Genomic DNA, 22,282 nt, shown 5'->3' with positions numbered 1-22,282 from the left:
TTCGGATTATGTAAAAATGAACTAATTTCACTAACTAAATAAACTTAATTAAACGCTTTGAAAATTCATTTTTGTATTATCAAAATATAGTAATTAATTTTCGAACCATAAAAAACGCAAGTATTAATTTTCGAACTATGCAAAATGCGATAATTAATTTTCGAACTAAGCAAAATGCAACAGTTAACCTTTGAACTGTGCAAAAGGGAAGAACTTCTTCAGCAGTACAACAATCTTCTCTGTTTATAAGGCTTAGTTTTGTGGCAATGGGATGACTGACTGTAATTTTAAAAAATAGTACAACAATCTATCAAAATGTAATAATTAATTTTCGAACAATGACAAACAGAAATACTTCCCCCAGTTATGCAACAAACTATCAATATGCAATAATTTATTTTTGAATTATAAAAAATGCAATAATTAATTTCCGAATTATACAAAAGTGAATTACTTCCACTAGCAGCACAACAGTTCATCAAAATACAATAAATAATTTTCGAACTATGCAACAATGGGATTTTCTAGCTATGTTTAATAGATAAGTTAAAATAACTGTAACTCAAAACGTGAGCTTTGAAATTCGTTCACAATTTTATAACTGGATCCATTTATAGAAAAAAATGGCATAAAACATATATCACCAATCATAGTAACATAAACATTCTTTCCATTTTAACCGTAATGCCATGAAAACATAATGGCACAAATACCTCACGGTATAAAAATATTTTATTCCTATGATTCATTCGATGGTATCATTAGTTTTAAATTATAGCATTTATGGAAAAATTGTTTATTACCGATGTCCGAAAATGGCCAATAATGGCTTCCAATGTTTACTTAAAGATTTTTCCCATCCGGATCCGGCATGGCACGCCGGCGACCGGTCGGCTCTCACGACCAACGTCAAATCAAATATAAACAGAGGAGCGTGTATTTAACTGGTTGTGCAGCCGAACAGGTGGCCAAAACGAAAGCATCTGCGAGCTGCCCACAGCCACTCTCTCACTCTTTCCCTCAGCAGAATCCATAAGGAGCAGGTGTTCATCCCCTCTCTACCTCATCTGACAGATCCTTTTGATTTAAAGGTAACCTTAAAAACACATCTCTATTTGATTCCGTAGAAATATATCATGAAATAATGAAGTATTTCTACTGTATATAACGGGGAAAATTTGGGGAAGTATTTATAAACGAAAGTGGTGATGTGGAACACTGGCCCTAAAGTAAGTGCCTGACCCACTTTTCAGTTTCCTCGTTCTAGCTGGGTTCCGTGCTTTTGTTTCAGTTAGATATCAAGAATCGTTTGGTGAAAATCTTCGTTTCGCTTGAGAAATGTTGTTTTGTTAGTTATGAATTAAAATTGAAGAATTCTAACCGTAACTGATATCAGTAATCGAGGTGAGAGGAATCAGTAATATTTTATTTATTTATTTTCAATTCTGTTATAAGTGAGTATTAAATAATAGAGTGACATTTGTTTAAATGCAATTTAAAGAAAATCAAAGATTTTTTTTTATTTAAATTTTTTTCTTATTATATTCAAGAAAATAATACATCTATTTCAGTAAAATGTTTGCTATAATTTGTTTATTCATTATAACAATAAAAACTGTGTTTTACTTGTGAATTTTTTATATAAGTTTACATATAATATTATCGAATTATACTTCCTCTTGAATATATAAATTATGAAATAAACGCTCACTCCTCTAAAATAAAAAAAAAATAAAAAAAATCTTTAACGAATTCTTAATGCTTTAATTTCAGCGATTTCCTTCATATCATAACTATGCCTTCACTCAATCAGAATTATTTAATCTTTATCTGCGTTCGTTATTGTTGCATTGAAAAGAACTGTTGAAATAAAAAAAGAGAAAGTAATATTTATAAATGAATACAAAATTTGTCAGTATATAATAAAAAAATAAATGAAGTTTCATCTAAGAGTCTAAAACTATTCATTAAATAAATGCAAATTTTTATTAAATTCATGCATGTTCCAAGGCGTATCCTCATTGAATTGAAAAATAAAATCAAACATATTTACACAAGTAGCATAATAATTTTATTCATAATAAATTTTGGAAAAATTCAAACGATTTCTTTTGCTTGTATTAAATTCACACATAAATGAAAAAAAAGTGTAAGATTTATATTTAAATAACCGTATTCTTTTCAATTAAACATTGCTTTTTAAAAATATTTCTTTGATACAGAAAATTGAAATAAACTTAATCGACATTATTAAATGAAAATTAGCTTAAATAATAAAATGATTTAACTCTTGCAAATAAATTCAACAGAATTTCAACATAATTTTTATACTGATTTTTGACTTCCATTTTTCCGATGTTTTAAATATTTTTAGCTTCCTAAAAGTATTCAATGCAGCTTATTTCGCGGAGATTTCTGTATAGGATCCAGCAAAGTTTTTCTGTAGACGTTTCCTTCTTCTTGCTTTTTTTTTAAAAACTTTTTTCAATATGTATTTAATTCTTAAATACGAGATTCTTTTTTAAATTTTTAAAAAGAATTTCTTTTATTTACTTTAACTACTTTAGATTAATGGAAATCATGAAAAAAATATTCTCAATTATGCCACAAATATTAATTTTTCAATGTTATTATCAAAAAAATTAATGAAGAAATTCTAACTCTTTATAAAAAGATTGATATTTGATAATATGAATAAGAAGATAAAATAAAACTGAGTTTTACTTTAAAATATTTATTTTGAAAAAGTATAATAAAGCATTTAAAATATTTTTTTATGTATGAGTGCCACTTATTTTTTTTTCAAAAATGGCAGCACGTGCACACTTATGAAAACGCTCAAATACATTAGTAAAAATAAAATTTCCCAAACAAATAAAAGCTTATTTCGTAAACTATAGGTTACAATATGCATTTTAAGATGAAATAAATATATTTTTACATTAAAAAAGAGCTGAAATTTTATATAGTTTCCTTTAATTTTATTTTCAAAACTAAACTCTTGGCTTTAAAAGGAAATTATTTACTCACTAACCGCTTTTGGCAACAAACTTATTTGCTCCGATTATTGACTATTAAACGGTTAATAAGGAATACATTTTTTCTCAAATTCCATTTTATTACTCAATAATACTGAAAAATATATATTTAATTCAATCAATATGCTATAAATCACTGTAAATTTAAAATTAAATGTCTGCATTTCGAAATTAAAGCGAAAAGGAAAATCCTATCTCGCGTTTGATGTTCAAAGAAAAGGAATTTTTAAATCTTAATTTTAACGTCGACAAAAGCACGTGATTAAATATATTTGGACGAGTTTGAATTTAAATATAAATGAAAGACACCGTAAGTGATAGTGTATTAAAGTAAAAAAAGTATTAAAATTAAAAAAAAAGGTTGTAAGGAAATAAAATTTATATCGTTAGAATTTTTTTTTTTTTTTTGATTTTGAGGTAATGTAAAAAATTTTTTTGTGAGGTAATATTTTTGGAATATATAGCCACCCATTTTCGAAAATAAGCTATAGTGATTACACATTTGGCAACGGTTAAGCCTATTTTCGTGTTTGATTAAACTTTTTATTTCACTGCTATTTCTTGATTACTTTTATATCTTATTTCCTTTAACTGCATGGAGTTTTTTTTTGGGGGGGGAGGGGTAGCGAATATTCTCCAGGTCATTTCTAAAATTATGCTGAATCCCCATTAAGACAGTTAAATTAAAGACAGTTATAAAAGGGTTCAATGAAGCAGTCTAGGAGGTTTATATTTATATTTATTTACATTTGACTATTGCCATTCGGCAGTAAGTAATAAGAGAGATTTCTGCGCCAAGTATTGGTGTTTTGCATTTGTAGGTTTTTATAAATATTAGGTTTGTAACGAACACAGCAAACAAATTGGTATATATAAATTAAAAGGCTTATACTTCTGAAAAACATTGCGTTTCAATATTTTAATTAAAAATATCTATCATGAGAGAATTAGTTGTATTTTTTCTATATTTGCAGATATACTAACAGCATGATTCTCTCAACAAATTCCAAGATGCTGTATTTGTGTGCAAAACAAACGTGCTTCCAAAAATGTGCGTCATTGCTAGCCAGCGCCTCCCGCCAGCATCCAAAGCTCAAAGTTCAGATAGTTTCTTCCACAAGAAAATCGCACACTGCAGCTCTCAGGTGAGTATACACAATAATTTAAATAAAAAAAAAAATCAGCGAGAATATTTTCCCGAAATTTTCTCACCTGTTCTGTAAAAAAAAGTGTTATTTCACGTCTCCCCAGCATAAAGTATGAACTTTTTGTCAGATCATGAATGACTCGAGTGCTCGGATTTCTATTTTCAAACATGCATGTGTTGCTACTGGCGATAAGCGAGGATCGAACTCGCAACCTTTGGGTTCGTAGCCGAGTAACAAGACCACTAGACAAAAGAAATTTCTCATGCCTCGAAGCTGTTATCTGGCTTATAAAGCGTCACCACATTACTCCCCCTTCAGTTCGTCGGAGCTGAGACGAACGATTTTTTTTGTCCTGTTTTTGCTGTTATTAGTGGTGATATATTGGCTGTTGCGCCTTATCCATTTTTTTTTTTTTATTGGCTAAATATTTATCAGCTGCATTTTTATTAGCTGACTATTTATCAGCTTCATTTTTTATTTATTTATTTATTTCTGGTAGAGGGCGCCACAACAGTTGTATGAAGTTTGCGTATTTTCGTCATCGGGTCACCAATGTTGCTACTAGCGATAAGCGAGGATCGAACTCGCAACCTTTGGGTTCGTAGCCGAGTAACAAGACCACTTGACAAAAGAAATTTCTCATGTCTCGTAGCTGTTATCTGGCTTATAAAGCGTCACCACACATGCGTGCGAGTTTCTGTTGTTTTAAAGTATCTTATAACCTCAAACGAGCAATTGTTGTAACATATATAAATTTATTTATTTATTCAGTGTATCTCGGAAACGACTCTAACGATTGATCAAATTTTACATTTAGATAATGTTTTGCTTTTTATCTATATATCTGTCTTTCCTGAAAAAAGAAAAGAAAAAAAGAGCGATTTTAACACAATTTTTTTTTTTTTTAACTATTAGGATAAGTAGATTCAATATCCGCTTCGAAGTGTGGTCAGAACAACATGAACGAAGCGTGTGTTGCAGGCCCTCCATTTCAGTCGCACGTTTTGCTGTACTATAAATATGAGAGAAAAGTTTTTTTGTTTTTTTTTAGAGCTTCACAATATGTGTGTGGGGGGGGGGTGAAAAATTCTTTGTTATTTATCAATCGAACCCCAATATTTAAAAAATGTAAAGAAATACAGCTTATTTCTTAGTTCAGTAACTAGATAATACATTTTTTAAGCTATCTGTAAAATTTTAAGCACATCATCTGATAAACCTCTTATTTTTTTTTCTTTATACCTCTCTCTTGCCTCATTCACGCGCCTTCGAATTGACCACGGTCGCCTGGTGGTAAGGTCTCTGTTACCGAACCGGAGGGTTTCAGCTTCGATACCCAATTCAACCGAAGAATCGCCGTGTAAGCGTGTCTGGTCCACGCTAAATCCGTCGGGGTTAAACGTCCTCCCGCTAGTATCTTGGGGAAGTTATTAGAGGGGGAAGGGGTGCCAGCTAAGGTGTCGTCTTCGTCATCTGACCACGGTTCAAACGTACGATCTATCCCAAAATAGCCCTAGTGTTGCTTTCGCACTTCGAATTGGACACACATATTATACGCACAAATATTTACTATCTAGAAATTTATTACTAAAGTGTACAACATGCAACGAAAATCAAACTATAAGATCATATTTTAACAAAATGTCCCGATTTTAATTTTTCTCGTTTATACTATTTTAAAACTACCGTTATATATTTGAAGGAATTAGTGGGAGAGAGACTCCACCCAAATTCGTTCTTTTTCCTTTGAAACATTGGTTTCTTATCCCTAATTTAGATTTCAATCCATGTGTTAACTAGTTTTGGGGATATGACTGTCTTTTAAAATTTGTAACCATATTTGTTTTTCCTTTTGATTTTTTTAATAAAGCTCGACGTTATTTAAAAGTTTCCGACTGATAGTAATTGATAGCAATTATTTCTGTCACGTGATTTCATATTTTAATCTTGTGTTTGGCGCATTATCGCCAACACCGGCTTTTGTGCCATAAAATGACAAATTCCAACTGCAACTTGCTTAAAAGTATTTTTTTTCCAATTTTAAAAAAAAACTTTTAGCATTTAACTGATATACTTTAGTTTCATAGATGGTTTTTTTTTTTTTTTCCAATTGCAAATATTCAAAAAATATAACTATTTTCAAAAAATTTATCCATGACATAGTTACATGCCTTAAGACATATATTTATATACATATACACAATGTTATGTTCCGCATATATTAAACAAGAAAAAAAAATCTGGAATTAAACATAATTTTTTTCTACAATATAAAAATAGCAACTAAATCTATAACATCTCTTTTTGAATTAACAGTATATTCGGCATATTTCTTTTTACAAATTCATTTTCTGCGCAATCTTACATCTAATATATTTTTTAGCCAGAAATACGCTTCCAAAATCATCGACGGCAAGAAAATAGCCGAACAAATTCAAGTAGAAATCAAGTACGACATCCAGAGGTGGCTGGCACGTGGAAATCGGGGACCTCACCTTAGCGTCCTGCTGGTAGGCGACAATCCGGCCAGCGCTGTGTATGTGAACAACAAGCTTAAAGCTGCACAAAAGACAGGTAAATAGCAAAGAATACTTCTATAGCATTATCTCAATGACAATGTTCTTCAAATTGAATGCATTGACAAAGTACCAATCGCCTTTGATGACCAGCTTGTTCGCTTAGTTTATTGAATCTTTCGACAACTATATAACTATTTTATAATACAAAAAATATTTTTTAAAAAAATTGCACCTTGTTATTTGTAAAACTGAATTAATATTTAACCGATCAATTAGCTGTTAACCAATATATTTTATATTTCATGCAATAAATAATACAAATCCATTTATACAGGGTGTCTCAAAAACCTTGACCGACCTTATTAGAGGATAGAGCACATTTTACTCATTGCGATTTCTTTTTTTTTTTTTTTTCCTTCTTTTTTTTTTGTATGGGGTCCGTTAAAAAATTAAAATTTTGTATTTTTTAAAGTTTAATCCCCTGAAAATTTTAATCAATTTCATAACATTTTGCACCCTCTTTTACGCAACTTTGTTATTTACGGTATATGTATATGATCAATATTTAAGGAATAAAAGCCGCGGATAAGGTTTTTGAGACACCCTGTATATTCCATCTGAAAATAAGAAATTTCAAGACGATTTAAAATATTAACTAATATTTTTAATATAATGATGGTTATTGTTCAATATATTATTAGTAAATAATGTCATGCAATATAATGAAAAAATCTATATAGGGCAAATTGTTGGATCTAAAGCAAACAAAATGTACAAGATATTACTTCTTTTGTGTGGTATTTCTCTAAAAAGAATTTTTCCAAAATTTTAATTATATTTTTAATTAAAATTAGTCATAATTTTAACGACTTTCCACAATAAACCATACCATATTATTACTTTCAAACCGTTCTAACGTTAGTTTAAAATTCAAAAGCTTTTTACTGCCTTTAGTATTAGTGTAAATTTCTTTTGTTTATATTCTAACCACTTTAAACCAAACTAATATGTTTATACTCTACCAATTTTAACATATTAATATGTTTTGCATATTAATGCACATATTAATATATTATAATTAATTATAACACATTTTTCTCACTATTTTTAAGTGCCTTTTGTAATAATAGTTTTCATTATTTCAGTTACTGAGTTTATAAACACTTGCATTGTGGATACATTAAATGCATTTTTTGAGAGCATGTTATCGTTGCCATCATTAAGAATGAATTTTTAAATATAAAATAAAAATAAGCGAATAAAAAAATAATCATGCTATGGTATTTTGAACTAAACGTGTGTGTGATCTCTTTGTGTTTGTGTGTTTGTTATGTTTTATTTCAACAATTCAGTATAGACAGCAAATTTTTTCAGTCGTCACATAATATCGATTTTTATCATATATAATCGATTTGTTACAGATAAAAGAATTATATAAACAGCTGCCACTATACAATTTTTGAAATATAGTTTCATTGTATAATTTATCATTGAAATGAAATTTATGCATATATTTTATTTTCTTATTCGCAAAGAAAAAAAATTCGTCTAAAATCGCATTGACCTTATATTCTATCGTGAACATTTGAAAATTAATTTTTTTAACCAGTATTACGAAATAAGTATACAACAATTTTTGGAAGTGAAACATAATTCCTTAGAACAATTATGGCTTATCAATAAGTTCAGAGAAGAATTTTAGATGAAATGTCGTACTTTTAATCCTCGCGAAAAAAAATTATATATTATAAAATCAGTTTAGAAATACTTCATGTATAAAATTATTTATTTCATTCACATTAATAAATTAAAATTTTTCATTCAATATTCATTTGTCTTCAGATCCTGTTGCCATCTAGGAAACGTTACATGTGTTCATTATGATGTTTATGTTGCATAATCCATTACAGTTTAATTTTGAAATCCATTTTGAAACTTAAACCTAAAAATATAAGTTAATGTGCACTTCGACGTTAATTGATAAGTGTGAAATGTTTGTCATGTGATTGTAACGTCACGGAAATTTATTTCTTGAAATTTTTCATCATTCCTACACGTCCGTGCTTACAAAAAATAGATAAATAAATAAAATGGAAATTAAGAACAATAATTACTCTTCTGTGTTTTTTAACCTGGAAGAATGATAATTCAACATATCACGTGATTGTGACGTCACTTAATTTCTTTCTACTGAACACATTTCCCAGCATCCTTTGCAGCTATTCCTAGCAAAAAAAGAAAATGAAATGTTCGTTTTGTGAATCAATCTTGAAGAGCATGATTATATTGTTTGACAAAGGATTCAAAACCTTCCGCATTGGGTTTAATTCGTCAAAATAGGAGTGAGAGGAAAGATGACAGTTGGGGATGTTTATATTTAACAATAAAGTAAACTCGAATTACTCGCAGACTGAATTAAAATTATACTTTCAAAAATGGTATAATATATACATACACGTGAAAAAAAATTGAACAAAAAAGTATCTAATAGGGCGAAAATCAAGGTCAAAGAATGTCAAGAATTCCGGAAATGCGTCCATCTTTCCGCGTCTCTCCCCTTAATAAGATAGAATCGTCGAAAAGTGGCTTCCTCGGAATACGGAAAACGATCTGTACAAATTTATTTGCCGTGTGGCTCTTTCTGGGATAGTTTCATTGTCGCCTTATTTACCTCTCATATCTGCGATAGACTATTCTATGTGGCGCCATCTTGCATGATAATGCGCATGCTCACAGCTCAGACATTTTTTTAAATGTATTTAATGACATTCTTATCTATATATTTGTAAAAATGAAAATTTTGTTTTTCCGTGAATGAAAAGGACTTAAGTCTTAACTGCAATGCTATTCTATTGATTGATTCTACATCTCGAATTCCTCCATCAAAATTTTCTATGATGTATTTAATCTCTTCTAATACGATGACGTATCTGAGATACGCATTGAATTACTGAATTTTTAGTTTTAAGGTTGCAATTCAATGAACGTATTAAACAATTTAAAAGGCAAAACTCGAAAATGCTTCAATATCTCAGACGCCACTAACATTATTATAGGAATTAAAATAACAATAAATGTCCTAAATAAGATTTGTCATCCCTTTTCCCACATACCATAATAACTGAATTATAAAAAGAAAATGTAAACATTTTAAGTTGTGATTTTAATTTTGGAGGAAATAAGAAATCCAAATAAATCGTCCCTTTAATTATTTTTTACAACTTTATACTATATATAAGTTAATAATAGAAATTAATACTATGATAATTAATTATCGCTTAGAAAGGTTATTATTATTAATCGCTTAGAAAGACTTCAATACTTCAAATGCCACTTACATTACAATAGGATTTAAAATAAATGTCCCAAATAGGATGTGTCATCTGAGAATTTCCCTACATACCATCAGAGCTGAATTATATAAAAAATTAAATATTTTAAGTTGTAATTTTAATTTTGAAGGAAATAAAAATCGAAATAAGTTGTCTCTTTAATTATTATTACAACTTAACACTATGTATAAGTTAATATTATTAATTGACACTATAATAATTAATTAATTAATATTATAATAATACTCGTCAATTAAAAGAACAATAAATTTTCCAAACAGGATGTGTCATCTGAAATTTTCTTTACATACCACCACAGCTAAATTATATATATATATATATATATATATATATATATATATATATATAAAATTAGACATTTTAAGTTGTGAATTATTTTGGAGGAAATAGCAATCCAAATAAGTTATCTCTTTATAATTTGTTAGAACCTATTACTATATACAAGTTAATATTATTAATTAATACTATAATAATTAATTAATTAATACTTAGATAATTAATCATTTAATTTTAATTTAATTAACTGATTAATTAATAACTTTTTGTTTGTTAAAGGTATCTCCAGTGAAACCATCATCCGTCCAAACAAGACAACAGAAGATGAGGTTCTGAACATCATCCGGGAATTGAACGACAACCCGAATGTGGATGGAATTCTGGTCCAACTGCCCCTGCCCAATCACATGAACGAGAGGAAAGTGTGCAACGCCATAGCACCCCACAAGGACGTGGACGGGTTCCATGTAGTCAATGTCGGTCGGTTCTGTCTCGACATGAATGCCCTCATGCCTTGCACGCCTCTAGGAATCATGGAGCTGCTACGGAGAACGGGTAAGAGATGTGAAACTATATTTAACACTAATAATAAAAACGAATGTGTGTCTGTTGGCGCGGTATAAAGCAGATCGTCTGATCTATAATAAACAAATTAGTTGGAATGTAGTTAGGTTTGGTTTGGTTATATTAACTTCCCGTTTGAAGCAACACTAGGGCTATTTTGGGACGGACCTCTTAATTTTGAACCGCGGTCAGATGACGAGGACGACACCTGAGCTGGCACCCCCATCTCCACACCAGCGGGAGGACGTTTGGTCATGACGGATTTAACGTGCAACAGACCCCCTTACACGATGGTTCTTCGGTGGAATCGGGTCTCGAACCTGCAACCCTCCGATTCCAAGGCCGAGACCTTACCACCAGGCCACCGCGGCCCGGAATGTTGTTAGGAGTGTTGAGATATGTACTTTGACGAGATATTTCATAAGTATAAGTAGAATTTTAAATCATTAAAAATTATATAAACTTTGGGAGGGTTTTTTGGTGATAACTTTTTAAAATAATAATGGGCAAAAATAATTTTTATATCACTTTAAAAATAATTTTTAAGCAAAAATAATTTTTTCAATGACTCCATTTTATTTGTCGTCGTATTTTCGTTCTAATTTCTGTAAATTAAAAAAAAAAATTATGCATAATTTACCTCAATTTATAATAAATTATACATAATTTGTTACAATATGTAATAATATATTGATATTTTTGGTATTATATGCATAGTCGATAATATTTCGTCTATATTTTATGCATAACCAATAATTTTCGTTATAATGAACTTCCACCTGCTCTTTTTATTAAGGTTAATATTTTATTATATTATTTATTCGTAAATTTATTATTATTAATTAATTAATTATCTCCCATGATTTAAAACAAAGAAGTGAAAACTGTGCCTATTATTTTCTCGTATTCGTATTACAGATAATGTGCTATAATTGTCAAAAAATTCGAATTCGGGATTTTGACGAATCTCCTAGTTTTAGATCTCCCTGAGGTCTGAAAACACATCTTTGGAAAATGTCCGTTCGTCTGTTTGTGACAATGATAGTTTAAAAACGCTTTGAGTCAGAAGGTTGAAATTTGATATCCGATCTTTACACAAAATTTATAGATTTCCATAAAATTTTGAGCAAAATCCGTTCTGAGGAAGTCTGTCTGTCCTATTGTTTGAATATTATTTAACAAGATAACTATAAATCCAAGAGAGCTAGATAGTCAAGATTCGGTACACAAATTTAACATCTATAGCGTAGACACTCATTAAAGTTTGGGCCAAATCCAACTACGGGTTGACCGCCTGTCAGTCTGTATTTTCAGAAACATATAAAACACGATAACTCAAAAAAGCAATGAGTCAAATATATTAAATGTTGTATAGAATTTTTTGACTACAATTATAGTTTTTTTTCCCTTCAAATCTTTGTTTGAATCGGTTGGGAAAAACGCATCTAAAGATTCGTTTTTTCATAAAGACTATTTAAATTACCCCGATTTTTTTTCCTTCCAAATAAGAGTTGTGGAATGATTTTTTATTTATTTATTTAGTAATGGTTATGGATGGCTTATGTTGAATAAAATCTATAGTCGTCTTTTTTATGGCAATAAATATGATGCAATAAAATCTATTAATTGCAATAAATAGATTTTATTACAATTATTTTTATGCGAAAATTTTATTTCATATAAAGAAATTTCTGTATACAAAAACTAATTTCTATTAAAAATCCAAATTTATGAAAATGTTCGATATATAGAGAGTTTCGTTGTATGGAACCGGTATATATGAGAGATCATATACATCATCATTTAAATTTCTCAGCTGCCTTAAAACTCTAGTAACTAACGAACAAATATATCATGTGGACACAGACGTTTGCATATATACGTTTGAAAACGTCATGATTTACGTCTTCAAGTAGCGAATTTCAAACAAATCAATAATGTTAAATCAAATACAGAGAGTGATGAATATGGATTATGGATTTCATCAGATTTTTGATGTAAACCATCTCGTACGCAAAAGGAGTGACATGTGGGAATCAAGCGGATTAGACGTGCTCCGAGGTCAGCTGTATAAACAGCAGTCTCGTGAGAAAGCTGCCGTTTGTGAAAGAAAAACAATAATAGCACTGACAAATCACGTGATAATACAGCATTTGCGAGTATTTGAAACATCTTTGTTTAAATGTCCTAGTGAGAAAAAGAGGTTTTCGCTATTTTAAGCATGATAATATTCATAGATGACGTATTTCTGTAAATTCCAACATGCAATATGCATGATGGAAAAATAGTTCAAAGCATTCTTCCATCCAGATACTTCCAGGACATAGTGTTGCCAAATTTGGCTCATTAATTATTTTTTGACTAGTAGTTGCTGACTAAATAAAAGATTTAAAAAATTATAATTAAATAAATTTTTAATTAAATATCAATCAAATATTGTAGATACTCTAATGCGATATCGTTTGCAGTTTTATTTTTAATTAAATTAGGTAATCTGTTGATCGAATGAATTTTCTTGAAGATTATAGACCGAAGTAAACGATTTTTAGAAAATCGCAGAAAGCTGTTTTTCCCATGAATTACTAATGATTTTCAATTAATGATAAAAATGTAGTTAAACATTTTTAGTGACAAATTAGATATGTATTTATAATTTGGAATATGAAAGTATTCATTTTCAACAGTGAATTTTAATCTTCGTCCACCGTTAAATGCAAGAAATCGCTTTGAACAATAACAAAACTTTGAATCATTTAGGTAAAACATTTTTCTGTATAAAGAAAATACAATTTATTTAAATATCTGATTATATCATGTTTTTGATGCTCTAAATTCCCTTTATTAAACGAATCTTAGATTCCACCATGTTGTGAGCTTGTGAAATACAGCATACGCTCAAAGGAAACATAGTTTTTAATAAATAAAAAAAATAACTATTGAATTAATGGTCACGGAACATTTAGCAAAATCTTCCTTATGCCTCTCAGTTAAAAAAAAAATGAGAAGTATGTTCTTGGTAGTTTGGATTTTGGGGACATGAAAATAATTTTTAAGTTTTAAATACACAGATAAAATTAAATTACTCAGTTATCCAAATTCCTGATATACGAGGCCTCTAATATCCACATTTTTAATTTTTGCATATTTTTAGCATGATTTGGGATTTTAATTCGTATGAATGTTTCGAACTTTCATACAAAATTTAGTTATATGATGTGGTAACTTTTTCCATGCAAATCATACATTATTTACAGATTTTTGTGCCTTTTGTTTGTTTCAAACTTAATTTCAAGAGTTTCAGCTTTTTTTATGTCTAAAATTCTTTATTTTATTCAGTCATCCGAATTTTCACAAATTTTGAATTTAGATTTCCAAATTACTATCTAATTTGAAAAATTATATATCGACTGCAAATGCATTATATTTCATAAGATATTTTTGTTCCGTTACTAGTCGCTTTTGCGATCAGATATTTTCTCTGGAATATTAATTTATTTAATTTTAAATAGTCCTTTATGTATAACGATGATAATGATTCCTTCAACAATGTATTCCTAAGCGATGGATTGCAACAGATATTAAAGTTGTTTATTAACATGATTTTAATGTCCAATGTCATACATTATATACATGAATTATCCTAAATAAAATAAATTGCATAACATCAGAATTCTATTTAAAAACATGTCCTTAGTTTTCATCAGTAGAAATGAAAATCAGGTGTTTAAAGTTTTCTTAAAATAATAAAACAGATTAAATTTCATTGCGAAATGAAACCTCTTGTTTAAAAACTGATAAAAGAATACTCATGCGCAGGATAAACTTGCTATACAATTAAACTGATGCCATTAAAAAGAAAATTTTTACGTTTTAAAATATTTAAAAATTAGCTCCGTATAATAATGTTTTTGGGTGGGTTTTGTGTGAAATCGCTAAAATATCATTTAATATTTAATTAATTAAAATATTAATTAAAGTTTCAAAAGTCACTCTGATGTGCACATTCCCACCCTCCAAAATATATTTATGCAAAATTAGCAGTTATAGGTCAAACAATCTGTTCGTGGAGTGCCAAAACACGCAGACACACATTCACGTTCTATTTTATTAGCAGTAGAACTATATTTTATGCAAACTCTTTTCAGGAATCGAAACGTTCGGAAAGAATGCAGTAGTTTGCGGACGATCCAAAAATGTGGGCATGCCCATGGCTATGCTACTACACGCAGATGGAATTGGCGAGACTCAAGCTGGTAAGAAAAAAGCAGATGCTTCCTGAAACATTTTATTAACAACAGAAAGATTTTAATCTTTGTGATTATTGTTATAGTTTTTAGGATATTTTTATCGTTCCTTTTTCTTTTATTTTGCGTATAAATTTCTTTCTATCTTAATTTTTGATTATAATTTTATATACCGCTTTATTTATTAAAGTATAGAAAATTAATTTGTTTATTTGGTAAGCTATTTTCAATAGAATATACTTTAACAAAAAAAAAAAAAAAAAATAGGAAAGCTGAATTTGTTTAATAAAATTATAACTTGACTTTGATGTGTTTTTTTTTTCCGCTAATGTAAGCAAAAAAAATTTTCTATAAAATTTAAAAAAAAAACGATGATTGTTTCATAACGTAAAATATTTAATAAGCATTTTAACTTATAGACAATTATACTTTTTTTATATTTTTGTTTAATTTTTGAAGAGACATAACCAACTAATGAAAAAAGATTAATTTTATTCTATCTGTCACGTGCGCAATTCAACGTGGAAATCGTAGTTCTAAAAAAAATTATTTTTATTTTCTGTCAGAATGCAAACGATTAAAAATTTAACCGAATTCTTGTAAATAATATTTCGATCAAAAAAAAGTTTTTTGGTGATGATGTTATAATATATAATGATATAATATATTATAACACAAATTACAAATGACTTTTTAAATCAATAAATAGTTATTATATTTAATATTTTTTTGTTGTTTGTTTTCCATTTTTCTAAAGATTTTTACGATAATTCGAGTTAATAAGAATTTTTTTTTATGTTATTTACACAAACTCTTCTAAAATATAATGTTATTAATTCTTTTTATTATTATTATTGTTCAGACTTTTTTCTTCAGAGCCAAAATCAATGCTCTAATTTGTAAAAAACTCATGTATTGAAATTTTTTATAAAAATGATAGTGTAAACACATATATTTATTTATTTGTGATTTTATTAATTCAGAATTAATGTAGGTTAAAATAAAATATTGGATATGGAAATTTTACTGTACTTAGATGATTTCCAATCGATAAAATAAAACAAAACCATCTGAATTAAAATCCTTCAAAAATATCTTCGACTCTTTATTATAAATTTTCTTCGTTGTAAAGTAATAGATGAAAATGGTATTAAACAATAAATATTTTCTATTTTAGTGATAAACTTTTTAGAATTCTATAATAATGGATTTTAAGGGCACATTTCTGATTTTGAACTAAGCATCAAATAAATGTTTAAAAATTAAAAACCCATTTTACATTAATTGCAATTTTTACTGGCATCATAGAGTAATTGAGAGTAAATAGAAATTCATACTTCTTACTATTTTACATTATTAAATAAAAAGAATAGAATTTAAAAAGAAGAAAATAACAAAATTAATTGTGCTCTATTTCATATTCTCTGAATAGTTTTTTTTTTTTTTTTTTTTTGGATAAAAGCATCGGTTATCCGAATACCAATCAACCGAAACATAATTTGGCCATAAGAATTTCAATCACCAAATTTAAATTGAACTTATCTCAAGGATACTATAGCAGCAAAAGCTTGAAATAAGTTCTATCTAATAAATGAATATTGTTTTAACTGAAGAGCATCAAATAGACTATTTGCCTCAGAGCTGACTGAGCTGATTAAAGAGCCTTTAGAATTGGAAGATTTCAATAAAATAGTTCAAGAATTGAAAGACGATGAAATCATTGCCATTGAGCAAGAGTTTTGCAACGGTGGGGAAGAACATATCAACAACAACCATGCTGAAAAATAACCATTCATTGAGAATGTTTTCCGTTTTCTTTCAGACGGTTATGAAGCGGTTAAAACAAGGAAGATACTATTCAGTAGTAGTTTAAAACGTATTAGAGATTCAGAGGCAAAATAAACATCGGGTGTAATCTCCCTAAAACTTTCTAGCATACACTCTAATAAAGTTGCAATCCCAGAGAACGCCTTGCATGGTATTGGCGTGCAATAGTTACAAAATATTTACTTTTGGCGTGAATTTAGAATTTTTGCTGAATCTATCGTGCCAACCTTTAAAAGTTCTTTCGCGATTAATCTTTCATACGCAGTTAATTGTGCCCGAAAATAGGATTAGTGTTTTATACGTGTTTTCCCAAATGACAGAAAAAAAATTTAACACAAAACTGCATTTATAAAAACAAAATCACATATCAATCATATTTGATATATTTAAGTCATTGTGTTTTTGAGTTAAATCTTTTACAAATTCTGGAAGTATAGACCGACAAACGATCAACCCGTCGCTCTATTTGATTCAAAATTTAGCATATATCTATACTGTGGATTCTAAATCTGTGCACCGAATTTTATCCATCTAGCTCTTGCGTTTTCTAGCTATCGTGTTTACTTATATTCGAACAGCCGGACAGACAGATTTCCTCTGAATGGACTTGGCTCAAAATTTAACAAAAATCTACAAATTTGGTGCAACGATAATACAAGAAATTTCTTCTGCCTAGAACAAAGTGTTTTTGAGTTATCTTTGTCATAGACAGATAGACATTTTCTAAAAATGTGTTTGTTGAACTCAGGGGGATCTAAAGCGTGGAGATTCGACAAAATCTCGAGTTCGGATTTTTTGACGATTACTATGCTTTCTCTATACTAAATAAATGTTTAAAAAACCCTTTAAAGGAAATTAATTACTTTTTTTTAACTTATCTGTAGATCTATAACTATATACACATTGTTCGTATTAGCGATTATTCGAAAAAAAAACCCAGTTATTCAAACATTTTAGTTGTCAATTGTTTGGGATTATTGATTCTTCAATATAATTTCTTATATATTTCTACAACATGGCGCGTTTTGTGTTCATATTCCTAAAAAGGCCAAGGAAATTGTGCTTGGATTTTCGATCTCTTGCTGACTGCAGATTGGATCCAGATATTATGCCAATTAATTGTGATTAAGATTGTTGTTTGCACAATAACCTAAGAAATAACCTCAAAAGAACTATGTAATATTTCCAAGATACGGATACATTTAAAATCCCATTAATGAAAATATTCTGCTTTTTATAGGGGATGCTACTGTAACCATCTGCCATCGACACACGCCTGCTCAGCAACTCGTAGAGTTCACAAAAATGGCCGATATATTGGTCGTTGCCACCGGCATTCCCCACCTTATCACGGCGGACATGGTCAAGGAGGGGGTGGCCGTCATTGATGTTGGAATCAGTCGGATTAAGGACCCAGTCACAGGAAAATCCAAGCTAGTAGGGGACGTGGACTTTGACGGTAAGGAGCTGATTTTTTAAATAGTTTTCAAATTGTCTTATTTATTCATTTATTGTGCTAAAAGTATAGAGGTAATGTTGCATTCTTGAATTGCATGTTAGGACCTAAGGAAAAGCAAAAATTTAATTCCCGAGTTTGGTTTTAAATTCATGCACAAGTTCAACATTCCGATAAAAAAAAAAAAAAAAAAAAAAAACTTATATTCTTCTACTGGTTTTCTTATACATATTCATATAACTTATATCATACAACTCGTTAAGTGTTTAGTTTTCTGGCATAGATGGAGATTTGAGTATACATATTGCACTTCTTCCCATTGACCACTTTCCGCTGGTGTGGCATGGAAAGGGAGGTGCGAGCTCATGTATCGTCCTCGTCATCTGATCGCGGTTCAAAATCGTCCCAAAATAACCCTAGTGTCTGAAAAAAGCCTTAGTGTTGCTTTAAAACGGGACGTTAATATAACTAAACTAAACCCATTGAAAACTAGGTCCTAAGTTCGATACTGATCTACAGTTTCGACAGCACGACGACATGAAATTTTTTTTTATTTATTTAGCTTGTTTCGTTTTGGGAGTTGATGACGAAGAGACAATCATTCGTTAGCTAGTGTAATGTGAAGCCATAATATAATAATTTCAGCTATGCGTGTTATAAAAATAATTATTTTCTTATCACTTGAAATCAGGTTTCATTTTAGCTACTGAGTTTTTTTCTACGATAACTATCAAAGCATATCGAATCCAAAATGTTGTATGCCTTAGAAAGTGCATTTTATGAGGTCCCCTTTTTAAACAAACCCGCAAATTTATTTTCACATTTTAATCTCAATCAACAAGAGTAATATTTAATCATTCATAAAACTGCAAATTTGACAATTTTATTTGTTTAGCAACTAGACGAGTAACATATTTTTAACAGTCTGCTCTTGGCCCCTAAGAAAGTTGCAGAAATCAGCCATTTGTAATGTTATATATAGTTCTGAGGGGTTTATGGAGTACCTGCTCAATTAGAGCCTACCTCCGGTCATGATGAGTAGTGGAGGTTGCATTGCTTGCAGTAAGGTGGCATGGACTGATGTTCTTCCGTGAGAGCCAGATGAAGAAAGAGGCATGAGAACAATCCAGGAGACCGTCTTGGGACGTCTCGGGACCAGAAACCAATCAGAATAATCCGTCAGTGGAGAGGTGAATTTTCGGAGAGTGCTATCCGAGGGAGTAGAATTGGATAAAGATGTAGGATTTTCTATTGTTAAATGGGGGCCAATCGGGAAGCTGATGTATTCAGGTGGGCGGGTTGAGAAAACAAAATTATTCAAGGATTGCAATGATCAGATTATTCTTACATTCTTTTTTAATTGCTGTTTACTTTAAAGTCTTGGTTGCATGGAGAAGACTGGGGAATTCTTTTAAGAGGCTTCTGATTTCTATTAACACTTCTTTATTTCTTTAAAGTCTTGGAGGTCTAGGAGGCTTATTTCGTCGGTTATTCCGGCAAATAATGTTGGTTCCGGTCTTGGTTGGGGCTTACTGCCCAATATACGAGGAAGTTAAAAAGGAAAGGGCATTTTGCAATTTCTCTTTCTAGGATTTGGTAACACTGCTAGTATTCGATCTGCACCAAGGAGGAAATGAGAGCAGTTATTCTCTTTTTGTTTGCGGAAAGTGTTGAACCTTCAGAAATTATTCGCCAAATGCAAGCACTGTATAATGACTGCCATTTATCGCAAAGTAAGATCTACGAATGGATAGAGCGCTTCAAACAGGAATTTTTATGTGACGACGAAAGATCGGACAGGTTATCGACGTCAATCACTGAGGATGAACTGAGATGATGGAAAACAGACGAATCAAAACAGACGATACCGCCAATACTTTTCATGTCAATCATGTTTCAGCATATTCTGCAAGAAAACGCTCGACCACAATCTGCCCAACGGACGGCCGAAATAACAAAGGAATTGAAATTCAAAGTGCTGAAACACTCGCCATACAGTTCAGACCTGTCCCAATTGATTTTCGTATATTTGGATCTTTGAAGAAAGCGTTAAGGGGAAGAAGAGTTGCAATCGATGAAGTCATTGGCGCGGTTCAAAATTAGTTACAGATAAAGCCGCAAAACTTTTTTTTCCGACAGAATAAAAAAAAAAAAAAAAAAAAAACTTGTGAAACGTTGGGAAAAGTGTGTTGAAGTAGAGGGGGGGGAGGCTATGTAGAAAAATAATATAGGTTTCAGTCTTCCATCATTTGAATAAATGCACCATTTCTCAAATGTCCCTTTACTTTTTGACTCTGCCACGTACATTGTTGAAAAGTTGCTTATGTATTCGCTTTTTCTTTTCAGGAGTCATAGAAAAAGCCAGTTACATCACCCCAGTGCCTGGAGGGGTCGGCCCCATGACCGTCGCCATGCTGATGCGCAATACCTATATGGCAGCCTGCAGCACAATCCGTTATGAAACCGGTACCATCCCCGCCTATCAGACATGGGATGACGAATCAGAAAATGTGGCCTTCGTCATTTGAGCTTCTTTGACATTCGAATGATGTTCCTGCTTCCAGATCAAAAGCAGCGCACATTCTTTCTGTCTGTTTGATTTTTTGTTGAATATGGAAGTCAGAAGTACTGACAATAAACTACTAAGAGTTGGATCATCCGCTTAAAATGTCGGATGCTGATGTTAGATTTATTGCCACCTGTTGTTTGATTTTGAAAATGTATCTTACTTTTTCTTTGTACATAATGTTTATTTGATTTAAGTTTGTAAAAAATAATAAATTAATAAAGTATTTTTTGTATCGTGCACTGTCTTTCAATTGGGAAAGGGGAATGATGATGTAAACTCTTTGGATTATAAGTAATTTAATTTACAGTAAAGCGGTTTGATTATGATGCTGAGATTTTGATGCTCATATATCTCAAAATAAAATAAATAAAGCACGAAGTATAATTACGAGAATTGTATATAAAGTAATGGCAATACAATTCAAAAAGTCGTAGAATATCGGGTACGCCTAAACAGGATTTCGGAGCAACGATGTGGCACTGTTGTCAATAGTAGAATGCAAAAAACCATGGAAGTCATTAGAAGTAGTAGTAGCTGCATGGCGTTGAAATGGGTAATGCCATTTCAATCGCTCTAAGTCATGTTTACAAAAAATGATCCGTGATTGTGGATTAAAAGCGAGGTTCTCTGTCTCAAAAATGTATTGCAATGTTATATAGTATTATCTGAAGCCTTGGCGAAATTGTGTTACCATATGGGATGGTTATATGATAGGCCAAAGTCCAATGCAAATTCGATTAATACTGTAGATCTACACTGCTGAAGTTTATCGCCTATTCCTCAACTTCACGCTGACCTCGTAAGTGGTTTCATTTTCATAGCACATAGATAGACTGTCTGGGTATTATTCCTTGAAGATGGATTTGACATCAAACAATGTAGTACATACTGAAGAAAAGTCTTAACATGAGGAAAATTGCTTCCCGCTGGGCTCCAAGTCGACCACTAACGTATAGACAATCTCTTTATCATGCTGCAAAACAATGTTATTATCATGTTCCACAAACTGTTAATGATCTTTAGGAAGGTGGTCTTGGGAAGTATTGAAACATCCTCCGTACTCATTTAATATGAATGTTTGTGATTATGACCTCTTTCCTAAGTTGAAAAAATCCCTTCGAGGTATCTGATTTCTTGATGCGCCGTCTGTAAGCCGAGTAGTAGGAAGCTCCGTTGCTCATATCAACAAAAAACAACTTGTCAGCGGTTTCCAATGACTTCTTAACAAATGGCAAAAGATACAAGACTTTGCTGGTGATTACATTGAAGGAATGTAATGTAATTTGCT

At 30.4% G+C, this 22,282-nt stretch overlaps 1 protein-coding gene across 1 annotated transcript; it reads left to right on the top strand.

The window, feature by feature from the left end:
* Positions 1-931: 931 nt before the first annotated feature.
* Positions 932-21,231, top strand: LOC129957484 (bifunctional methylenetetrahydrofolate dehydrogenase/cyclohydrolase, mitochondrial-like). Its single transcript, XM_056069807.1, has 7 exons — positions 932-1,091; positions 4,013-4,183; positions 6,570-6,760; positions 10,614-10,889; positions 15,044-15,151; positions 18,210-18,428; positions 20,772-21,231. Exons 2-7 carry the CDS (start codon positions 4,026-4,028, stop codon positions 20,951-20,953), a joined length of 1,134 nt encoding a protein of 377 aa, XP_055925782.1. The 5' UTR covers positions 932-1,091; positions 4,013-4,025; the 3' UTR covers positions 20,954-21,231.
* The last annotated feature ends 1,051 nt before the right edge of the window (positions 21,232-22,282 follow it).

Source organism: Argiope bruennichi, chromosome 11 (genome assembly GCF_947563725.1).
Source record: "Argiope bruennichi chromosome 11, qqArgBrue1.1, whole genome shotgun sequence".
NCBI lineage: Eukaryota > Metazoa > Arthropoda > Arachnida > Araneae > Araneidae > Argiope > Argiope bruennichi.
The sequence above is the reverse complement of the archived record's forward strand: the minus strand, read 5'-3'. Positions and strand labels throughout refer to the sequence as shown.

What these genes read in the sequence shown, in the direction of transcription:
- LOC129957484 (XM_056069807.1), top strand. Translation starts at nt 4,026, where the DNA reads ATGATTCTCTCAACAAATTCCAAGATGCTGTATTTGTGTGCAAAACAA. An exon ending in GGAGCTGCTACGGAGAACGG is followed by an intron (nt 10,890 to 15,043) that starts GTAAGAGATGTG and finishes AACTCTTTTCAG; the next exon opens with GAATCGAAACGTTCGGAAAG. An exon ending in AATTGGCGAGACTCAAGCTG is followed by an intron (nt 15,152 to 18,209) that starts GTAAGAAAAAAG and finishes TGCTTTTTATAG; the next exon opens with GGGATGCTACTGTAACCATC.